We start from the raw sequence: 22891 nt of genomic DNA, 5'->3' as shown, positions 1-22891 counted from the left end.
TCCAATGCCCCTCCGGTCGCGGCTTCGGCTTGACGACGGGAATCCGCTAGCGGCGGCTTTCAGCGATGTCGGCATGAACCGGGTCGGTCCCGGCCCCACTTTGCCCGGCCGGGTTTCTGACCCTTCTTGGGCACAAAGGGGCAGCGGAAATCCGCGCTCATCGGGATTCTGCGCTAGACAAGGGCTCGTCCACTGTGTTGATGGGCCAAAGGCCCTGTGGCTTGGCTCCACCCGTATCGCCGCCAGAAGCTCCCACAGTCCCAGCTGACTGGGCCACTGTCGTAGTCTGTCTGGGCCCGTTAATAGTCTGTGCCCCTGGAACTTTATCTCCCCAGACTTGGAGCGGCGCTCGTGGCTATTGGCTCGTCGATAAACTCCCCTGCCGTGGGGTTGGCGATGGCGTGGTATGACAGGATGAATCATCGAGACCTCCACGATCCATCGGTCCCAGCATGTCACTTTGATAACAGGGGAATGGACGTTTCTCTTTCCTCATGGGATTCATAAAGCAGGGCATATCTGATCACCTTGTCCAGCTCCATCCTCCCCATTATACACATCCATTGAAACCTGTCCGCATCTCATCACACATGATGGCCGCCCATGAGACCGACTCCGTCTCCACTCCGTCTGAAAAGACGGGCTACGCAAACGACACAATCGATATCGCCCGCTCAAACTCCAAGACTGAGGCCGCCGACGAGAATGGAGAAGTCTTCCAGCAGGCGGAATACCGTGCCCTCGGATGGTCTGTGATCCCGTCCAACTTTACACACATCAGCCGACTCAAACTGACCTGTTCTACACAGGATCCGTACGACGGTCATCCTCATGAAGCTATGCTTCGCCACCGGTGTCCTGGCGATCCCTTCAGCCTTCAGCATTGTCGGCTATGGACCCGGCATTGTGCTTCTGGCCGCATGGGGTGCACTGACGACCTGTATGCCTTCACCCATCCTCTTATGACAGGGACGCCCACATCTAACATCAGATTCCCCAGACTACGCCTACATCATGTACGCCTTTCGCATGCGCAACCCCGGTGTCCACAACATCGCCGACGCGGCTGACGTCCTTGGCGGGCCCATTGCGCGCGATGTTGCCGGCGCTCTCTTCCTCCTGACCTGGATGTGAGTCGAAAACAACATCCGCCATGAGAAAGATCTCCATGTAGACTAAACTGACCACTGCACTGAACAGCTTGGCCACGGGATCGGGCTTCATCGGACTCGCGCAGGGATTCCAGGTCCTCTCGAGCCGCCACGTCTGCATGGTCGTGTGGACGTTTGTTGCCGCCGCGTGCACCGCGCTGCTGGCGAGTATCCAGACTCTGGGTAAGCTGGCCATTCTGACGTGGATTGGCTTCGCCTCCATCTTTACCGCTGTGTTCATCGTCGTGTATGTCATTCACTCCTGTCTGTAAATGCCCATAATTCTGATACTTGCCCTTATAGTGTTGGTGTCACTCAGGTTGACAGGCCTGCCGCGGCGCCCCAGGAAGGGCCCGTCGGGATGGAGGTCCTCGCCGTTGGACATCCTGGCTTCGTCCCCGGCCTTGTGGCAGCCATCAATCTTTTTGGTAAGATAAAATCCGGTCTGTATAAAAACGTGTGCATGATGAGTACTAATTCGGTGACCTCAGCTGGCTTCGGTTCCACACCCACCTTCATGCCCGTCATTGCTGAAATGAGAAGTCCGAAGCTATTCACCAAGTCCCTCTACACATCCCAGGCATTCCTGGCTGCTTGCTACATCTCATTTGGCGTGGTTGTCTACGTGTAAGTGTGATGTCCTTCACATCCTTTTCTGGGCGCTGACACCATTTAGGTACTGCGGGCAGTACGTCGCGAGTCCATCGCTGGGAAGCGCGAGCGGGACCCTGGAGAAGATTGCGTACGGCATTTCTATTCCTGGTTTCATCATGACTTCTACGCTCTGGGTTCATCTTGCCGCCAAATTTGTACGTTCGTTCTGTCTACTTACTATAGACCCTCCGCTAATTTAGACGTCAGGTTCTTGTTCGGATTCTCCGCGACACAAAGCACCTGCAGAGCAACACCATTATCCATTGGGCGACATGGCTGTGAGTAGACCTAGTTAGGGACTATATGAATGGTGAAAATACTAATTCTCACACTTTAGTGGCGCAACCATCGGTATCAGCGCCGTGGCCTTCATCATCGCCGGGGCTGTCCCCTTCTTTAGCTACCTCATCGGCCTCATCGGCTCACTTTGCTGCGCCCCGACATGTGTACGTCCACTATTCTTCCCAAAAGTAAAACTTGTCTAACAATTTTTTTTTTTTTGTAGCTCGTCATTCCTGCCTTCATGGGTCTCAGCTTGGAGTGGAAGAGCCGAAAGGAGAGTAAGGTCAAGATGGCCACATGCTGCTTGCACATCTTTACTGTGGTGCTTGGGTTGTTCATCACCGTCTCTGGCACCTATACCACCATCCAAAGTATTGTGGATGCGTATAACTCTGGGGCGGTTGGCAAGCCCTTCACATGTTCGTAGAAGCAAATACGTTGCCTCTAGTATGGTCGGAATGGTTCAGTTTTTGCGGGAGGTAGTGATTGTGCAACTGTATATATGCGTTTTAATGATAATAGCAAAAAATACCATTATAATTTTGGGATATGGCTTTAATCCATAAAAAGACGTAAATTGTTATTCGTGATAAACTGTATGAGTTGACTACAGCTGAAGATCCAATGCTTTTCCCCTCCACCGTAAACTCCAACGCTCTATCGCAGAATCTGACCTCCATGTACAATCGCAGTGCCCTTGGAGCTAGGTTCTAGCAGAGTCCCATTGACAAAGCCCTCTATGCCCAGTCTTAGCATGTGCTGCAAATTTTCCAACGTCCGCTGCGAAAACCAAGCCAGATGGCTGGTTATGGTCAGGTTGGGAACCTCTGCTTCACCATTTGCGACATCTGGAATGAGTGGAGTGGTCCCAACACCACCAGGTTCCGTCTCAAGGACATCTGTGGCGGCTCCGAATATCTTGCCCTCTTTCAAGGCTGTCGCCAATGCTTGCTCGCACACGACTCCTCCTCTTGAGATGTTGACCAGCAACGCGTCAGGCCTCATCATCTCGAACTCGGGTTCCGAAATCAGGCCAATCGTCGAAGCCTCCTTTGGACAGCAGACAGCAATTGTCGTCGCCTGCCTAATCAGCTCCTCAAAGGACACCCTCCCCTCGCGTATCTCCCCTGCGCCCTTGCGCTCGGCAACCAAGACACGACTGAAGCCCAACGCCCTAGCCAGGCCCTCGACATGGCGACCCAGGGCGCCATGCCCGATAATCCCCAGCGTCTCCTGCCGGCAGCTAAGCGGCGGCCCCTGCCCCCACCGGGGCGTCAGCGAGCCCTCGCGGATCCACCCCCTCTGGGCCCCCGTGATGGCCCCGTGCACCTCGACGACCTTCCTGCGCGCCGCAAAGTACAGCGCCAGGAAGTGCTCGCCCACGGCCTCGACGTTGTTCTGGGGGCAGTTGAGCACGGTGACGCCCGCGGTGGCGAACGCCTCTCGGTCCAGCCAGTCGCAGCCCGTGGACGTCATGGCCAGGCACTGCAGCGAGGGCAGCTGGGCCAGGTGCTCGGGGGTGATGGGCGTGACGCCCGTGACGACGATGGTGGCGTCCCGGATGCGCGGGAGGATCTCGTGCGGCTGTGTGTATGCGTGGCGGTGGCATGTGTGCGGGAAGCTGAAGGCCACGTGCGGCGCGTTGGCGGCCTCGAGGAAGACGACGTGGTGGCGCTTCATCTTTGGTTTACTTTTGTAATTGTTTTCAGGGGGTTATCAAGTGACGAGTGTAAGCTAAGCTATCGTCTTCTTCTTCTTCATCTAGGAACGACTGCATATTATGCTTTTACATGGCCCTTTTCCGTACACTCTGTACAGCTTCATGTAGCAGGCCGGCATCGCCCTGGGTTGCTGTGGCCGGTATCGCCGATCCCGGATCGGATGCGGCCCCGGGTGAGACCGCCGACCGGTGCGCCGTGTGGTGCTCGGCGAGAAGTGGCAAGTTTCCCCGAGGCCCCAACTCTTCCGCACGTGGCAATGCCATGACATGGTCAATCCCATCCGAGCCAAGCAGCGAAGTCGGTATTACACATTTGCAGTGTCTTGCAAGTGCAATCCAAATTACGTACGGCCATTCTAGCGGGCGCTTCTGCGAGAACTAAGACGATTTAGACGAGGGGGAGACAGCGTGGGTCCTACGCGGAACCCCCAGGCCTCGGCCCAAGCCAAGGGTTGTTTAGCGCCTGGCTCCATTCATTTGCTCTCCACCAGATAGCCTCGTGTAATGGTAAATTGGAGCCTCGTGAGTCGTACACTTGTAATAGTCCCAAAAGCCATCGCTAACCGAGTCACATGGAGTACCATCACACAGAAGCGCGCTGCTGAATGATGCAGTGATGGCGATATAGCAGCCCCCGGATCAAAGTGTCAAGGTCAAATTGTGGCCAGGGAGAGACGTTCAAAGTGAACAGAATAGTGGTAGTATTATCCAATCATCAGAGCGTTGCTCCACAGCTATCTAGTTACATGGCATTACACATGCGCCCTCCCCCTTGCCAGCATGCTGGCGTATTACTAGTACATGACGGGGCCATCCTCCTCCGGTCTAGGTAAAGTAGCGCCACTTGGGAGACTTCTCGCCATCCACCAGCTCCGACGTGTCGACGTCCTGGGCGCGCAGGTTGACGCCCTGCTCCTTGTTGCGGCGGCTGTTCTCCCACTTCATCCAGCCGCCCAGGCAGGCGATGCTGATGATGGCGATGACGTTGCAGATGCACGTGGTGATGAGCGTGGGGATGTACTTGGGGGCGTACTCGACGCGGAAGGTCGCGGCCGACATGATGCCGGCAAAATTGCCCAGGCCGACCAGCAGGCCTGTCGTGGCGGCGCGGCTGCTCTCGTTGAGGTTGTTGTTGTTGTGCCACGACTGCACCAGGCACGACGGCGTGTAGGCGCCCGCGGCCATGAGGAAGCACGCAAAGTACGCGACGCTGCGGTGCTCCAGCACGTCGATGGCGATGAGGATGATCATGCCGACCAGCGACGTGGCCAGCGCGGCGAGGACGTGGAACGTGCGCTCGTGGAAGTAGTCGGACGACTTGGCCACGAAGAGGAGCACGACGAAGCCCACGGCGTTGGGCGCCACGGTCCACAGGTTGGTCTTGATGACGCTGTAGCCCAGGCGCTGGACGATCTGCGGCAGGAAGTTGGACGTGGTGGCAAAGGCCACGGGGTACGTGAAGCAGACGATGAGCCACATGGCGAACTTCCAGTCCTTCCACATCTCGAAGCACTCCTTCCAGCTGAACTTGGTGTCGACCTTGTTGGAGCCGTCACGCAGCGTGCGGGCGAGCGCGGCAGCCTTCTCGCGGTCGGTCAGGAACCAGGCCGTCGAGGGCGAGGCAGGGAGCCACCAGAAGGCGATGGCGCCGACGACAATGGTCAGGATGCCCTCGATCAGCATCAGCCACTGCCAGCCGTGCAGGCGCGTGCCCTCGATCTGGAAGACGCCGTACGAGATGCAACCGCTGAAGGCGGCCGCCAGCAGGGCGCTACCAAAGAAGATGGAGATGCGGAAGCCCAGCTCGGAGCGCTTGTAGAAGAGGGTGAAGTAGTAGACGACACCGGCGAAGAAACCGGCCTCGGCGGCACCCAGGATCAGGCGCAGGACCAGCAGACCGGCAAAGTTCTTGGTGGCAATCTGGATGGTAGCGATGCCGCCCCAGACGACCATGAGCGTGGGGAGCACCCACTTGGCGGTGAACTTCTTGGTGAGCAGGTTGAGGGGCAGGTCGAGGGTGCCGAAGGGGATGTAGAAGAGCAGGATGAGCAGACTGTACTCGTTGCCCTTGAAGTTGAGGTCCTCCTCCAGGCCGTCGGTCTTGGCGTTGCCCAGGTTGGAGCGGTCGACCGAGTTGAAGAAGTACATGAGGGTCAGGAACGGCAGCAGGTACAGGTCCAGCTTGCGGACTGCAGGCATTGTTGTCAGGTCAAGTCTCCCAAGATGAATGGTTTTTGGTGGTTCTGCCAGAACGTACCGTAGGAGCGCTCAGCCTCGGGATCGGCGATGCCAGCATTCTGAGGCTCGGCAGGCGAAGACGACTCGACATCCTTGAGGGAGCCCGTGTGGAGATCGCCGTCGACCTTCTCGGCCGCGTAGGTATCTTGTGTCGTTGCCATGGCTGGTGAAATCTGGAGGAGGTGCAGAGAATGACCAAGTCGGGATACTTGCGACATGCGACAGCTGGACCGCCGTGTCGGAGCGCCCATATATAAACCCCAGGATGCCGGTTCGCATGCCGTCTCTTCTCCACACGGTCGACCCTGGGCCCATGGCCTCGCATTGTCTCGCATGGCCCTCACAGATAACGTTGAGCCTCTGACAGGTCGCAGCGATGCCCGGAGTCCCACTGACCTAGCCCGGCCCACCTTGCCCACCTTGCCCACCTCGTGTGGAGGCTACTCTAATGCTGCCCCAATGCGACTCCATGCTGGGTTGGAGTCGAACTGTCGGCAGGCCAGAGCGAGCCGAGTGGAGACACGGCGGATTGGGGCCATGTGCCGCTTATCAATGGATTATCTCGGGTATGAATTGCAAGCAACTCAATTGGCCCAACGGACGAGGTTACGAGATCCCAACTCGGGGGGCATGTCTAAGCGAAGCGGCCATGACCAACTCCATGGGCCTCATCATCCCTCATGGGCCTGCCTTGCCCGCCCATCTCATAGCAAGCTGCAAGACACCCCGAATCCTCCGATAATCACAGGTCGCTTGGGAAGGCCTGGAGACTGGACCCCCCTCAGACCCTGATCCCATTCCCCAGATTTGCCTGAGCGCACCGCAGCATGCGAGGCAATCGGAGGACCTCCACGACCACGAGGGCGGCTCCACGCACCACGACCCGAATCCGCTCCCTTGGGGGATGTCTGACCTGCAGGACACGCAAGGTCAAGTGCGACGAAACCCGCCCAGCCTGCTGCCAGTGCCTGCGCTCGCGCCTGGGCTGCGGTGGCTACGAGGCCAAGATTCGCTTCGTCCACTATGACTCGCCCAGGGGCCGTGGAGGCCCGCGCGACAGCAGCAGCGACAATGACGGTGGCCACAGCCGCCGTGTGCTGTTTACTGGTATGAGAACCGAGGGCCGCGTGATATGCGAGTCTGAGACCTCGCTGCGAGTATGCAACAGGACGCTGCGCTGACGAATCACCCCGTGCAGAGCCGGAGCGAGCAGCCATGTCTCAGGAGATTCAGCGTCTCGTAGATGAGCACCAGGTGGATCAGGTGCTGCAGCATCTCGACCTGGCCTCGGAGGATGAGATGGTGAATCTCAACGGGCCTTTCATGGTCTTCCGGGCCCACGGTCCAGGGTCAGAGGAGGCCCCCAGGACCCCGGACAGCTCGAGCCTATCCTCATGCGGTATCCAGGATGTATTGCTGGATCCTCGCATCATCGATACACTCATTCCTGAGCCGGACCCGTCCAGTCTCACCCTCCTGGATGATGTCTTTGTCGATGTAGACCACGACAAGGACCTCGCCCTCGACTTCTCGTACCATCACAGCACAGAAGTCATCCAGGCCCCATCCCTCCCTCTCGGCTTTTACATCCACCACAACCTCACCGACGACTTCCAGTCCTCCATCTCCACCCATGCCCACTTCCTCCTCGACCACTACAAGTCCCAGATGGGCAAGCTCTTCTCGCCGCTGCGCGTGCGCAAGTCCCCCTGGAGCATCCTGCACTTCCCGCGCGCCCTGTCCGCCCTGGCCGAGCTGAGCATCTTCAAGACCACCAAGCACGCCCACACGTCCCTACTGTACTCGGTGCTGGCCGTGAGCGCCTTCAACTGGGACAACATCAACCGCGACCAGAGGGGCAGCACCACCTACATGCGCAGCATCGGCGAGGGCTTCCGCCAGGGCGCCAAGAAGGAGCTGGAGCGCACGTGTGAGACGGAGCTGGCTGGGGAGAAGAGCTCCAAGTACAAGGACATACTGATGGCCATACTCACCATGGTGACAATATCGGTAAGTGAATATTGGTCACTTTCATCTGAAAATTACCCAGGCTCATTAAAGTACTCCAGGTCGTCACCGGTCAGCAGGAAGAGGCGCGCTCATACCTGCTCAACGCTGAAATGTTCATCGGCTTCCGTGGGACAGCCAAGGCCAATAAATCCAAGAAGGTCAAGCTGCTTCACTCCATCTACCTGTTCCTCCGCGTCATTGAGGAGAGCACCTACATCTACCCCTCGGAGAGGCAGCTCCTCGCCAGCCCGTCGCTCCCCGTCGAGGGCATGCGGTTTCCATCACTGAGGACACACAGCATGTACCTGGGGAGAGACCTCGATGAGTATATTGGCATGGATTTTGAATTCGGCTTGTTCGGCGAGTTCGACAGCCCGACCACCTCGGGTTACTTCAAGGACATATATGGCTTCCCCCAGGAGCTCATCTCGTTCATCTCGCGGGCCACATTCCTCGCCAACGAAATCACTGCCCTCCAGAACAGCTACCCCGAGCTGTCCATAACCTCGGACCTCGAACACCGCTGTGCCAAACTCGAAGCCGAGATCTGCGCCTGGAGCGACCACGGCAGCCCCCCCAGCTTCGACGATCTCGAGGACAACGACCCGGCCTCGGCCTTTGCCAACCGCGCCATCATGGCGCACCTCATCGCGGCCTTCCACAGCGCAGCCATCATCTTCTTCTACCGGCGCGTGCGCCGCCTCAACACGGTGCTCCTGCAGCCCTGGGCCGAGAAGACGCTCGCCCACCTGCAGGAGTTTGAGCGCGAGCAGCGCCGCTTCTCCCTCATCAACTGCGGCATCGTGTGGCCCGGCTTCATCGCGGGCGCCGAGGCCCTCGACCCGGCGCTGCAGGCCGGCTTCGACACGCACCTGCGCACCTGGGCCAGGCTGAGCGGCATGCGCAACTTTGAGCTCGCCGCGAATACCCTGCAGGACCTGTGGAGGGCGAGGCGGGCCGAGGGGGCCCACGAGCACATGACCTGGATGGACTATGTTGGCCGCAGGCAGTTGTCCCTGGTCCTTACCTGATGGGTGGGGTTTATGTAAAGAGGCCTCGAGGAGTTGGGGAGTTGTAATAGTGACATGGAGCCTTGCGGCATCTTGATTTTATGCAGCCAGCTCATGTGCGGCGTGCGCTGCATATAGATATATATATATATACTCATAATCGTGTAGTAATAAGAAACCAAACCAAACAAGCAAAACAAAACACTCCCTCCCCCTCCGCAAATCTACTTGCGGAAATCACCATTCGCCAACACATCCTCGACCTCCAGATCCCCCTGGAACTCGCAGTACAGGCTCTCGGCGCTCGACGTCATCCGGAACGTGTACTCAGCCACATCGTCGTCAACGATCCTCTTGACCAGGCCGTTGGCGGCCGCCGCCTCGGCCAGCAGCTGGATCTTGCAGCTCTTCTCCATGATGGTAAACAGGTAGGCGGCCTCGTCGACCGTCTGCCCCACGGTCAGCAGGCCGTGGTTTGTCAGGGTCATGACCTTTCCCCGGGGCCCCAGCGACTCGGCCAGGCGCCTGCCCTCGGCCTCGTCGAAGACGACGCCCCCAAAGTCCTCGTACACGGCCTGGGCGTCGCCGTAGAACATGCACGCGTCCTGGTTGATCATCTCCAGCGGGCGGCCAAAGGTGGCCCAGGCCTTGCCGTAGACCGAGTGGGCGTGGCACGCGGCGTTGACGTCCGGGCGCGCCTGGTGCAGGGCGCTGTGGATGAGGAACCCGGCGGCGTTGGACGGCCTGCTCATGTTGCCGCCGATGGCCTTGCCGTCGTAGTCGACGAGGACCATGTCGGAGGCGCGCAGCAGGGCCCAGGGGCGGCCCAGCGGGTTCGTCCAGAAGGTGTGGATGTTCTCCGGGTCGCGGACCGAGATGTGGCCGGCCATGCCCTCGGTGTAGCCGTTGCGCGCAAAGATGCGAAAGGCGCCTGCCATGTGCTCGAGGATGTGGGTGCGGTGCTCGTGGAAGGACGGGAACTTGGGGATGCCTTCAAGGGTCATTCCTTGCGACAGAGCCTCCAGGGCCGTCTGCTCCTGCTTGGCCTCAGGGCGCCATTTCTTCTTCTCTGGCGCCACGGCGACGGTTGTGGTCGTCGACGAGGCCAGGTCGCTGTTGGAGACTGGCGCCATGTTTGGTGTCTAGGTAGGTAATGATACCCTGTCAGGTGTGCAAGACAGACTTTTTGGTTTGATATGGCTGAGTCTGGGCCACCGGAAATGGCAAAGAGTGGGAAATGCTGATAAGGACTGGCTCTAGCAAACACTAGTAAACTGGCGATTCCACGCTTCGGGAAGATGGGCGATAGTATTTCAATAATCTTGTGAGAGCAACTTGTCATGGCCATCATGCCACCCTTTCTCCACCGGCATCTGGATTGAGAGAGCGGCCCCAGACGGCATTGTGGACAATGGGTTGGTCATTGGTTTGGGTAAAAGAGGAAAGCCAGGCCGAATCCATTTTAGACGTGCCATCGGCGTGGCTTTCCCGCTCCAGACCACAATTGTGGAGATTTCGGTATGGTTTCGGCCGGTTTCGCGGTCGTACGGAGCGAGATAGACAGAGCGAGTCTCCGTGGCATGGCCAACTGTCGTCCCATGGGAGGATGCCTTCAACCGATGATCCTCCCATGTGATCTTGGCTGGCTGGGGAATTGCCATCTAGCCAAGCGTAAACCATTCCAGCCCATCTGATGCCAATCCTGGCCTCGGGAAGGCCTCCCCATCCATGATGCTGTGTACGTAACAAGGACCTAAGAGCTTGTATCTATCCCCCTCGGCTCTCACGACAAAGGGCACCTTGCTACCGCTGAAAATGACAATTTCATCCCCGTCCCGGACCGTAATCGGCATCATGGCCAGGCAGAACAACTTTGTGAACCCCAAGTCGCGTCCCAACGTTGCATCCATGACCCTTCTAACGAAAGTAGCGACTGCATCATCCACAAACAACCTATTAGCGGCCACACTGAGCGTGTCCGTGCTTGGTCAGAATCTTGGCCCAGGCGTCGAATGCAGACCGATACTCTTCCTGCGCCAGGCGCTCCCCCCGCTGGTTCATCCCCCAGCAGAGCGTGTGCAGAGGGCGTCCTCGACGTTTCTGCCTGTTGGATGATAATATGGCAGTGGATATGCCAGGTCGGCCCATTCACACCACAGTTGGATTTGATACTTGACCCCACGTAGCTCGTCCTCGAAACTGGTATTCATGACTGCATCCACCTTGACGCCTCTCAGCCGCAGGGTCCAAGCATCTCCGGTGTCCGTAAATATAGCCGAGGAGCCGTTGGCCGCGTTGAAGAGGTCCTCACAAAGGTTTTTGAGGGGAGTGGTATTCCAAGAGGCCGCCCAGGATGGGAGATTGGGGACCGCTTGGTCGTAGTAACAGTCGGTGCGGTAGGTCAGGACATCCAGGCTAACGGTGTGGAGGATGATTGCCCGGGAGACCTCTGCATAGACCTCTGCTACCGTCTTCTTGTAGTTCGGGCGGGGCAGAATGTTCTCCGGATCCGAGTCCTGGTCGCTGAAGAAGCCCAGGATGCCGTATACTTTGTCTCGCGGGTCGGGCGCGCGACAGGTGCAAGTGGCGCTGAGAATGCCCAAGGCCTTTTAGTATATGGCTTGCTGTTGATGCTGCGGTTCTCCTGGAACCAGTCTCGCATATAAAACTGGTGGAAAGAGTGCAGTATGAACTCGCGGATTTACTTGTGTTCCTGGACGGATTGTGACCTCATCTCTTCCTGCAGGCTCTCAAAGACTATAGCCAGATTTTGGAAAGCCTCTGCTTTATTTCCACATATCAAAGCAGATGACTTTGCGGTAAGGGACACATCCTGGAGAACACACACACGTTCCCACCAAGGCCGCTGCATGATCTGCCACAGACTACGCACTCGTGGGGCCAAGACCTGCTCGCCTTTTGAATGAAAAGATCTATGATCCTTTGGATGCCTCGCCAACCCACATGGCGACGTGTGCAGCCTGGCTGTAGATGCGCCGCATCATTGCAATCCGGGCCTCCTCCTCGGCATGGTTGGACTGGTCGATGCATACAGCGTCAATCCAGAGGGGCTTATTCTCGTTAGGCCAGGTACAGCGTAGCCTCCGGAGGATTGCTTCACAGTTGGTGGTGGTTCTGATGTACGAGTATGTGTCGCCATATAATAGAGATCTTGACAGCGACGCGTCGCCGTCTTCTGTGGACCACGTGTAAGACAAGGTAATGAATTCTCGCGAGCCATCAAGGGGGTATCCTTGCAGTGATTGAGAGCGGGTCGTCCGGCCAGGTCGAGGGTTCCAGGATCAACAGGCAAATGGAATCGCGATGCTGGAGCGGAGTGTATTTGTACTCGGTGCAAGCCGTTGTACGAGATTAGTTGGCCGACTTCGAGTACACGTATGTCAACGCATTGAAAGTCTAGGCAGCTTGAGAGGATCTTGGGAAAGGATCTGATGGCGGCGGGCCAGCCCCGCAAGGCCAATTTGATGATTGAAGCTGAACCTCCTTGCACGTGAGCTGGGGGTTCGAGCGGCAATCGGTCCTAATAACACAATTAGGAAAATGAATCTGGACTAAAATTACAGGCTGCGTCAGTTATTTATCTGTGTTGTTCGTATATAATCTAGGTATTGTTGGTGTAGTGTTGCTTATGTCTGGCGTTGTGTTGTCTATATATGTTCATTGATGTAAATGATGCATCCATGTCTTCAAGTTCATTTCTGTCAACCCAGCACAGCGACAAATAGACAGACCATTCACTTCGTATCAGCTTTGACTGAACTTTTAAACATATGATCAGGGCATTATGTGATCTTCAGCACTCACTAGCGTGCACAAATTCGTTGACATCCGGTTCCTGCGGCTGTTATTCTTCTTTTTGCTTTTAGCTCCCGGGTAGGCGGCGAACGGCGCTGGGTGATGTACACCAGCAACTCCCCACGATGTACACGATGACCATCTAGCCGTGTGGAAAACAGCGTGTGTTTGTCTGACGCCGAGATGTCCATGGTCAGGTTGAGGATCTGCGCTGTTTGGCCACGATTTTATAGTCCTCGATATGCACCATCTCTTGCCCACGTACATACACGCCTTTATCCAGCTTCGTCCAGCACCGGCTTCGCCACGCGACTCTTAAACGTACGAGTAGCGATCGACATTTCGACAGTCGGTTTCATGAAATTACCGCTCGAAGAAAACATTTACCCTTGTGCTCTCCACATTCCTATCTACCGAACCTTGAAGGGACCGGAGTAGATATGGCAGGCTGCATGATGCAGCTTGCCCTTCGGTGTGTTTTCTACCAAAGCCCTCGGGGATAGTGCCGGAGCAGAGAACAAACGAAATTGAAGGAATCCGTTAATTGGATAGAATCTCGGTCAGTTTTTAGCTAGCGAGAAGCAAACAGATTCTACGGCAACGGAAAAGGACAATCGACGGCATGGGGTGCCGACACTAGTAGACAACCTGTATCGCACCAGGCCCATCGAACAAACAAATCATCCAGCAAGAAGAGGAATCAATTCGACAACAGAAAGGCAAGGCTACACTACTGTCATAAATACAGTATCTAGTATCGAAACCCTTTTCCTTGATGATACACATCTCCACGAACCCTCTCCGCGTCTGACTCCAGGGGAAAGGCCACAGACGGCGACGTCTCCTGGATTAGATCTTGCTGTAATCCCATGACCAACGAAACGAGGGTAGAGGTGCTTTCACGTTTGATGAGGTAGTCTGGATTCGGACACGGAGGGACCATCACCCACGGTATGGAATCTTCCCTTTATCCCCCGCGCATCGTGATCTGACCCGGCTTAGCCACTCGGGTTGCAAGGCCCCACGACGATGGATTCCGGTCTGGTCTCAACATGCCGACCACCATCGCGACGACGTATAGTATACGACGAGGTGTAGTTCAGTGCCACGGGCCCCATGATCAGTGACTCCCGTGCGCAACCCTCCTCACACCGCCACTCATGCCTTCATTGTGTTTCTCAACACCGTGGCGATTGACATGCGGAGATGTCCCCTGCGACTGGACAGGGTGATCCCTTCGTTGCCATCCGTTTATCGTTCCGTCTGAAGCTACTGGTAAAAAAGCGTGCGAAGCTCGGGTAGATAGCGTCCTACGGCCCTCATGCTGTACCTGAAAGCACTCACCATCCACTGTATAGGTTTGAATGAGTGCTGGCTTGTCCCTTGACCGACGGGCATTCGTTGCTTGTGACTGCATTGAACGCAAACTCTACAAAGCAAGAGTGGGCGGTGTCCTCCAAAGACGAACCAACGAACCATGAGCCATAATGGAAGTCAAGCTGTTCAAAAGATGTCACTAGAAGCATTGTTGGAACACGCCAATTGAAACGGGGGACGTTCTGGTCAGCTACCAGTGCCAAAAACACTAGTTCGAAGCTCGCGCATAAGCTGGCAGGGATAGAACCTGAGGAGCTGCAACAACCGCCCGGGGAACCGGAGGGAGCTGGACAGTGACTTTGAGGACGCGGAGATATGGTTGAATCATTCTCGAGTAAGCTTCCTTGAGAGGAAAGGAGATCAGAATGAAAGAAGGGGCACAATGGCCCTCGCTGTTAGCATCATCCCATCAGCCACTCCTTGACGTCTAATGCCAAACTGGGCATGTCCAGCGACCTCATATTTACCAGTCCGTGGACCGCTTCCCTGCGAGCACATTTCCCATTGCAGCAGCGATGCTCCTTATATAGTTTGGAAAAGCACACATCAGCTCCGCCTGGGGTCGCATAGAACCAAAAGGTGCCTCCTCTAGAACTTGCTGGTGCATAGATGTTATCTGTGTTCTCAATTTGAATCAGCGCAGCCGCTGCAGCGTCGACTGGGAGCTCCGCCCTGAAGTTTACTATTCCGACCATTGAAAACACGTTCAGCAGATGCTGGAATGAAGTTCGTCGTACGCTGGGATTGGACCAAAGGACCTCGCCTCTTACCTCGAGAAGTCTTCGGGGGTGGCTTTTCGACATAGCCTAGCAGCGAAAATTACTGATAAACAGCACAGAAAAAGACACACACGTCAAATGTGACTCCTCGTGACTCCTCGTCACGGCCAGCCTCGCCTTGCCTCTCAAGGGGCTATATTGCCAAAGGGGTGCAGAGAAGTCCCTTTGGATCTCTCAACAAGATCACCACCGAACTCCCGGTGCCTATTCTTATGTCTCTGCCAGTTAAACACCTTTACACAACCCAGGATGGGATCATGCCAACGGCGTCAGCGAGGAAACGTTGGCAGTCCCGTGAGCTAACATGGTGGCACCGATTGAGGGGACGTCTGATCGGGGATTAGCCATTTACAGCAGCCCCCGGGTTACAGAAATGCAGTACCTGTTGATTCAGATTCGTGGAAGGGCAACCTCGAGCAGGCTGAACTGTCGCTACCTCCCTTCCAATGTGTGCACCGGTGTGGACTTTGCACGTGGTACCGGGAGTACTCTACACGAGTGTGAAGAACGCATCACGACCTAGAGCAGGCCAGCCTATATACTGGGCAGGGGGTCCAGAATCCCATCACAATCTATATTTCCACTTCCCTGCAGACGGCGCGGGAACACGTGGCATCTGGTGTATCAGACCCTGATTTGGGTCAAATGCAAACGGATATCGAAAATGTTCCCGTCGTTAACATGTGTACCATGGGCCAAAAGTCAGACGGCTCTGTCCGATAGAACTTCAGCTGCTCCAAATGACGTCTGGTACGAAGAACCCCTTCTTCCACCAACTAAGGCCGACGTATCATCAGGAATCAGGAGAATCTCCCCGAGTACTGTGTCTTTCAGCGGCAACAATCAGAAACAGAAAGCCAAGTAGGATTCAAGCCGCGCAGCATCTTTGAAATAACTGAAGGGACCGGGTTGCCAGTGGAACAGAATCCACCACACACAGCTAAGGTGTGAGAAACTACAATTTCTTCGCGCCCACATGGCAGAAGTTATGATACTCTAGAGTCAACAGCAGATACGAAGCTCCAACCGGGATGAGGCCCCTTGGAGAAACAGGTGAAGGCTCAGGGATCACCAACCAATGGAGGGAATGCGATGACTCTATGCTACAGCGTTCATTTTCAAAGTAAAGATGGGTTAGGATTCTGGGGATGGGGGCAAAGCAAGATAATCAACACGCACTTGATCTAAGGAGCGAACGCCATGAAGTCAAGGAAAAGTGGTAGCCAGGCTCTCGTCTCGTTTATTCGAGATCAGTTCCCATCCACTGATTTGTGGCCATCAACGTACTCACCCTCTTAGTCTCCAACGCCCTGAAAACCCAAGCTGACCGAGTTTCCATAATCCAAAACTACCTACGGCGAAATCCGTCTGTGGCATGCCTCTCCTCCTGTGCATAGTGAGCCAAGCTCGTAATCGCCAATGCACTGCCACTATGGTCAATCCCAGAATTCGGGGGCAGAGAGCGAGGAATTAGGCATTAAGAAAAAATTTCACCAACCAGATTACCAATATCATCATCAAGGATCATGAAGACATCACACACCGATATCAGCGAGTCGACAATTTTGGGACCCCCATACACCCGAACTGATCTAGCATCTGTCTCATAAATCACTGGTAAAGCCTAGGTGTGTCTCTACAATTAGTACCTATGCTATAGAACTAGGACCTATTGCAACCACACCGTGTGCGTTATAAGGGCGACGTAGCTGATACGTCCAGTCTATTCTCTATTTCGAGATAGGTAGCATAGCAATACCCCCTGTTAAAATTAGCCCTTCTTATCCTTGCCCTCTGTCTTACCCTTATTATCGGTCCAGCCCTCACCCTCCGCCTTGTTATCGTCTCCAGTCTTCGAGTGGTCCTCTGTCCTTTTGTTGTCATCCTCCATCTGCTCCCCCATCTCCTCTTTATCCTGCTGTAGCTTCTCCTCCTGTTCCCCCTCCTGGTTCTTTTTCCGAGCCCTCTTCTCTTCATGTTTTCCCTCCCGCTTATATATCTCCTCCTTCTTCTTTTCCTTTTTGTCCCCGCCCCCTTTTTTACCCTCACCCTTCACGTCGCTTTTCAATTGTTCATTCTTAACACGCTGCAGTTCCGCCATTTTTTCAGCCAAGATTTGAGAAAAGTCTCTGGTGCGTTGATTATATCCGTCCTTCTCCGAGAACTCTTCAAAAGACATATAAGTTGCTTGCTCCGCGGAAGGCTCTTCAAAGTGGCCGTCGAACGGCTCACGTAGGTTTCGTTTGGCGTAGCATGCACGAACCAACCACTCTGCATAGAGATGATCCGACGTGTTGGCAACTCTGCGCCATTCCAGCCAGAGATGCACCTGTGGATTAGCCCACCCTATCCATCGGTTGACCTCCCGCTCCGGAGGTGTATCCGACGCCTTCCATACGAGCCGCCAAGGCCATGGCTGGGTCATCACCCTGTGTCGCTTCCGGCGTTGGATACCGAGAAACTCTCCATCCATTATGCTTTCTACAACACCTTCAGACCTCCATGCCAAATACGCAGGGCTACCAAGGGCCCTACAATGGCAAGGTCAGCAAGTCCCCCTTCCACTACACCACAAGGGAATGGCGTACTTCTCTGTTATGGAATCCCAATCTTCGAAAAGAAGCACTGCAAAGAATCGTCGCCAGATCTTTTGCTTCTGGGCTCGATCAGCGTCCCAGTTGGCGTTGCGGTCGAGGGGTGCTGCATATAAATCCACATGTGTTCCAGCGAATCTTGTTTTTAAGAAGCCTATTTCGTCGTCAAGTTCGTATCTCCGGGTCATAGTGAGTGCTGTCGCGTGAGGATTGACATCCTGATGCCTAAGAAGAGCGCTTAGGACTAGGAGCGTTTGATGCGGATTCTTCTCTAATTCGTCCCCCAACTGCGATATGTTATTAACATAGATCCGACGCGCGCAACCATTGTTAGTCTGTGGTCAATCTCACCTCGATGCGATCAAATCCACTGCCCAGAATATGAGCGGGAATTACAGCTGGCAGCGCAAAATAATTACTCGCGAGGATTGTGACATTAAGTGAAAGTCTCTGGATACGCTTTTGGAAGTCCACAAAGAGGTCACGGAGGTAGTAAAACATCTTACCGTAGACGTCGTTTGGTGCTAGGCCCCCCTCATGGTCCAGAAGTTCGGCAGGCCACTCGGACAACGGCTCTCCGGTTGCTCCTCCGGGGAAGATGTTTTCTGATCCTTTTCCGAAGAAGATGCTGCATTGGAAAAACTGGTCAGCAACTTCCGCAACATGGGAAAATGGGAACAGTCGAGGCATCTCACGGATTCGGCTGCTGAAACTCATCTCGAGGATGCCCAAAAGGCAGAAGTATACTATCCTCTCGCCATCTGCACATGCCATTGAACCTGGACTTGGCCATTCGCGCCTGGGACAAATCGGAGTGCTCAAGCTTGGTGAGTAAGTCCCATTTCCTCAGCGATTGGCAGTGAAAGTTCACAGGAACGCCATCCGGTTTGAGGTATCGGAGAGTGTCGAGGTACGTAGCTGGCTGGAATACCGTTTTGACTGTCCATTTCGGACCGTAAATGACATCGGTCACCGGTATTGCGCCTATTCCGCCGAAATCGGGTGACATTTCCACCTGTTTCGTAGCCTGTTCAAAGCCGTGGATACCCCTGCGCACTGCCAGCTCATACACCGAGGGAGGGATCTGCGAAGAGTACAGCATGTGGATCGCACTCTCAGCATATCGAACCAAGTTTTCGTCGTCAGCTTCATGGCCCGACGGAAGGAGCAGGGCGAGCGCAAGAAAGGTGCGTGCAAGGTGCGGACCTGGAGGCTGTGATATGAAAAGATCAAACGACACGGATGTCTGCTGGGGGAGCTTGCAGACGCTGTAGATGAAATGTCGGATGGAGAAAGCTGGACGGGTCACTACTCAGCCTTCCATCGCGCAGATGCAATCAGACTTACTGCCTGTGAGAAGAAGGCGAAGAGCACCATCGAAGTGCACACCTTCGTTGTTGGCAATGTTGATGACATTAGCAGCTGCAAAGCCACCCCAGAATTCTATCGGTTTCACCTGACTCCATTCGGAATTTTCGGCATACAAGGAGCCGCACTCCTCCTTGTGCTTCGCCCAATTCCGGCGGCGGCATTCAATGCTGCAGTACTGGGTGGCTCGTCAGCAAGGCAATGCCTCTCTCATCTTGTAACTAGCCATTATGCAACCCACTTCGACGAGTAAGCAACGGGGGCAGAACGTCGTTGCAGGTTTATCACAACGTCTTATTGGAAAAGCGCTAGCGCCGTCTTCCAACGCCCTTGGGGCATTGCAGACTGGTTTCGTGATGGGTATTGGCAAGTTTAGGGTTCCTGCCAACGGCCTGGGTGGAGGCTGAAGGGCCGTCGTCGATGGAGATGGTGATGGTGTTGGCGATGGCGTTGGCGATGGCGTTGGCGAAGTGGCACAGGGCTGTAGCAGTTGCGCCTCGACCGCTGCTGAAGTCCTTCTTCCGGTATCTCGGCTCATCCTGGAAACTCAGTTGCTGCCTTTGTAAGGGAGTCCATCCATATACCAAGTGGAGGGGGCTGGCACATTGACAAGGCCTTGAGGATAGATTCCAGGAAGAAAGGACTCTGGCGCAATGGCAGGCAATCCAGAGTATGGAATTGGGGCAATTTGGAAGGCGGCTGCCTAACTTTGATGGCCTGAAATGCGGTAAATATACAATGCCTTCCTTCCTAGATAGTGCCTAGTAGTAAATGCTGCCGCGTTTGGGGAAACCACGATCAGAGCCCTTGTCTCTCATGTCGAGCACATCAGCCCATTGAATCCCTCACTCCATCTCAACCCTCCCATTATAGCAATCATGAGCACTAGTGCAGACACAACACTCGCTGTGCCGTAAACGTATGCGTGCTTCCTCCGCAGGCTGCTCAGCTCGGCAACCCACGTGGATACGGTCGTCAGACACCCGCAAAATCCAGCCTCAATTCCCTGCAAAACCTGGCATCCTATTTCTCCTCCGATGGGAACATGTGCGATATCCCACGCCATACCCAGGATGGCGGTTCCAGATATGTTGGCGACAAATGTACCTACGGGAAATGTCGCAGATTTCCCATTCAGATACAATGAGAGATAGAAACGCGCAAGGCAACCAAGGGGCGCGAAGACGAGGGCAAAGACAACACGGCCACGCCAGAAATCGTGCGGCGGGAAGATGGCGAGCAAGACGGCACCGAGCCACGAACCCCAGCCTAGTAGTACAACAAGAGGATCCAGAATCCTGCGTGTGAGCGGATTGCGAATTGTCACGGCCAAGGGCTCCAGAGCAATTGCCAAGTGCGCTCCAATAAACAGCCCCGACAGCGAAAGAGATATGGTTACGATGATGACTGCTAGGAGGGCCATGAATGAGTAGCCGCCATTTCGCCCAGTTGGTGGGTCTGGCCCGCCAGGTGTGACAAGGTTATTCGAAATAGCCAAGAAGGCGTCGGTAATGAAGCTAGAGAAGCTCGTGAAGCTACCGCAGAATCCAGTAGCTAGACCGATGTAAAGCGGAATCGTCTTCTTAACAGCCATTTGCGCCTTCTTTGCGTCGGCAAGGTCGACTGCCGGGTCGGATCCGGACCCATTCTCCTCATCCGGCTTGCTGCCATTGGGCCCGGCGACTTCGAGGTGGAACAGGTTACGATCCTCCATGAGGAAGCCCATAACGAGACTGCCGCCAAAGTTGGCCCACAGGACACTAAAGATGACAGGTTCGCCGGGATAGGTTGTCAAGGCCGACAACCCGACACGCGCCAGTGTGCCCAGTATCGAGAAGAAGATGAGGTATGAGAGCGTGAATAGCTGGGTAGCAAACTTGGACACCTGGGGCTTTGCCTCGCCCTCTAGGATGCCTCCCTTCTGCGGGAGGACCCTACTATCGCGTCGCAGGCTGGATCGGCGTTCGATCTCACGACTCCGGACCTGGTCCAGGCTCCGGTGCCTGTAGAGGTTCGCCTCTCTCACGTTTTCCACGGGGCTTGTCGCTTCCACCTCGTCCAGATTTGCCCAGTTGTCGGGGACAGAGTACTGGGAGGGGCGTCTTGCAGAGCCATCCTGGGTCTGCGCTGATGCCGTCGAAGGCGCTTGGGTGTCTTGAAGCTCAATAGCAGCTTGTTCACTCCGGTTCTGGCCGCCCTGTGAGCCCCTGGAGGCGGCTCTATCGTTAGGTTGCAGGGGGGACATAATGCATATGATGCATGTCGGCTCACACCGAAATGCCCGGTATGGATCGTCGCGTCGCAAAACTCCCGACGCGCGAGGCGTCTCGGTGGATCGCGATAATAAGACTGGAGTTGGAGTACGGATCTTTAAGCATCAGCAAGCCAAAAGATAAGATGAGGTCATGCCGCCATTTCCAAATTGGATCGGACTTTGCGATAGCGGATCTGGCGCTATCGTGGCCGGCGGCCGAGAATTACCCGCCAATGTCTCAAAGTCAGCATCATAGTGTTCGCCTGCGGAGTACTCCGTATAAGGGTGAATATCCAAATCCAACCAAATTCCCGTCAATCTCATCAGCAATGGATTCGTCACGCTCCTTTTCGGAGCACCGAAATGCGGTGCGGGCGAGACATTCCATCGGCAGTCCCTCCGTCGCTGATAGTGCAAGTCGGCGACCTCCGCTTCACAGTGGGACACTTCAGCGGCCCGCAGCGGCAGCCAGCACTGGCTTATCTTATCGCCCTGCCTGTACGGCCCTGGTTGACTGGGGCACTCAGGCGCTGGAGTCACTGGACCACCACTGCCCCTCGATAGTACCCCACATCCTCCGACCCTGAGCTCCAACCGCCTTCCCGATTTCCTGATCCCGCCGTCCTCCTGATCTCTCCCGTCTTCTCTCCTCTTCTTTCTCTTCTTTCTTCCTCTCTCTCTCTCTCCTCCTTGACTTTGTCCCGTCTCACCACCGCGAGACGTACCTTGACAACCATACTATAGACGTATATCCTATATCTTAGACGACCATGGCGTCCCTCCCGTCCAACGTCCACGTTTCCAAGCACCCTAGCCTCTTGGTTAAGCTCAGCCAGCTGCGCTCCAAGTCGGCCAGCGCGCGGGATGTGAAGACGCTGATCCACGAGATTTCTCTCATTCTGGCCTCGGAGGCCCTCTCCACCGCCATTGCGACGGCTGACGGACCCAAGGCATGCGCCCACTAACACCTCTGGTCTGGCCACGTCCACTAACACGTATCAGGACCAAACGCCTCTTGGATTCGAGTACACAACCACCACGATATCCCCAGGCACCATCTGCATTGTGCCCATCCTCCGCTCCGGCCTAGGAATGGTGGAGGGTATGCGCACCAGACACCTATTCCCACGCTGAACTAAGAACTAACTGCCCTCCTCTCCCAGGAGTCCAAACCATGCTGCCTAACCCCGTGCCCGTCCACCACCTGGGCATGTACCGCGAGGTCACCACCCTCGACCCCGTCGAGTACTACAACAACCTCCCCCACCACGTCCCCACCGCGTCCGGCGACGCCTCTCCCAGCGCCCTCGCCATAGTCGTCGACCCCGTCATCGCCACGGGAGGCACCTGTGCCGCCGCCGTCAGCACCCTGCGTGAGTGGGGTGCCCGTCACATCCTCGTCCTCAGCGTCGTCGGCGCCGAGGAGGGCGTGCGCAAAGCCGCCAGTGAGTGGCCCGAGGGCACCGACCTGTGGATCGCCGGCGTGGACGGTGAGCTCACGAAGGGGGGCATGCTGAAGCCCGGGCTGGGCGATGTCGGCGACAGGCTGTTCCTGGCGATGGGCAAGTAAGAACTAGAAGTGTGTGAGTTGGGGGAGAGGGGCACAGGGCGTTCATTGTGGCGACATGTTTTTTGGGA

The 22891-nt window shown here is 55.7% G+C and overlaps 8 protein-coding genes across 8 annotated transcripts; 3 read left to right on the top strand and 5 right to left on the bottom strand.

Annotated features, from left to right (window-relative positions):
• Positions 1–593: 593 nt before the first annotated feature.
• On the top strand, positions 594–2514 carry ACO1O0_007843 (uncharacterized protein; the record flags this gene model as incomplete). Its single annotated transcript, XM_083197210.1, has 8 exons — positions 594–748; positions 810–940; positions 1001–1130; positions 1201–1398; positions 1455–1579; positions 1643–1778; positions 2143–2251; positions 2311–2514. 8 exons carry the CDS (start codon positions 594–596, stop codon positions 2512–2514), a joined length of 1188 nt encoding a protein of 395 aa, XP_083046678.1.
• Positions 2515–2744: 230 nt separating this feature from the next.
• Positions 2745–3767, bottom strand: ACO1O0_007842 (uncharacterized protein; the record flags this gene model as incomplete). Its single annotated transcript, XM_083197209.1, has 1 exon — positions 2745–3767. The coding sequence occupies one exon, from the start codon at positions 3765–3767 to the stop codon at positions 2745–2747; it is 1023 nt and encodes a 340-aa protein (XP_083046677.1).
• Positions 3768–4632: 865 nt separating this feature from the next.
• ACO1O0_007841 (major facilitator superfamily domain-containing protein) lies at positions 4633–6206 on the bottom strand (the record flags this gene model as incomplete). Its single annotated transcript, XM_083197208.1, has 2 exons — positions 4633–5996; positions 6065–6206. 2 exons carry the CDS (start codon positions 6204–6206, stop codon positions 4633–4635), a joined length of 1506 nt encoding a protein of 501 aa, XP_083046676.1.
• Positions 6207–6872: 666 nt separating this feature from the next.
• On the top strand, positions 6873–9086 carry ACO1O0_007840 (Zn(II)2Cys6 transcription factor; the record flags this gene model as incomplete). Its single annotated transcript, XM_083197207.1, has 3 exons — positions 6873–7152; positions 7244–8055; positions 8115–9086. 3 exons carry the CDS (start codon positions 6873–6875, stop codon positions 9084–9086), a joined length of 2064 nt encoding a protein of 687 aa, XP_083046675.1.
• A 203-nt stretch (positions 9087–9289) lies between these two features.
• Positions 9290–10198, bottom strand: ACO1O0_007839 (class II aldolase/adducin N-terminal; the record flags this gene model as incomplete). Its single annotated transcript, XM_083197206.1, has 1 exon — positions 9290–10198. One exon carries the CDS (start codon positions 10196–10198, stop codon positions 9290–9292), a length of 909 nt encoding a protein of 302 aa, XP_083046674.1.
• Positions 10199–16808: 6610 nt separating this feature from the next.
• On the bottom strand, positions 16809–17819 carry ACO1O0_007838 (uncharacterized protein; the record flags this gene model as incomplete). The annotated part of the gene is made up of 2 exons (XM_083197205.1): positions 16809–17340; positions 17626–17819. 2 exons carry the CDS (start codon positions 17817–17819, stop codon positions 16809–16811), a joined length of 726 nt encoding a protein of 241 aa, XP_083046673.1.
• A 142-nt stretch (positions 17820–17961) lies between these two features.
• Positions 17962–21244, bottom strand: ACO1O0_007837 (CrcB-like protein-domain-containing protein; the record flags this gene model as incomplete). Its single annotated transcript, XM_083197204.1, has 4 exons — positions 17962–18259; positions 18327–18927; positions 18979–19177; positions 20111–21244. 4 exons carry the CDS (start codon positions 21242–21244, stop codon positions 17962–17964), a joined length of 2232 nt encoding a protein of 743 aa, XP_083046672.1.
• Positions 21245–22345: 1101 nt separating this feature from the next.
• Positions 22346–22823, top strand: ACO1O0_007836 (uracil phosphoribosyltransferase; the record flags this gene model as incomplete). Its single annotated transcript, XM_083197203.1, has 2 exons — positions 22346–22355; positions 22417–22823. 2 exons carry the CDS (start codon positions 22346–22348, stop codon positions 22821–22823), a joined length of 417 nt encoding a protein of 138 aa, XP_083046671.1.
• Between the last annotated feature and the right edge of the window lie 68 nt (positions 22824–22891).

The sequence above is a fragment of the Amphichorda felina genome, assembly GCF_050947745.1.
Source record: "Amphichorda felina strain 45539 chromosome Unknown scaffold_8, whole genome shotgun sequence".
Lineage (NCBI taxonomy): Eukaryota > Fungi > Ascomycota > Sordariomycetes > Hypocreales > Bionectriaceae > Amphichorda > Amphichorda felina.
This window is presented reverse-complemented; position numbering and strand designations above follow the sequence as displayed.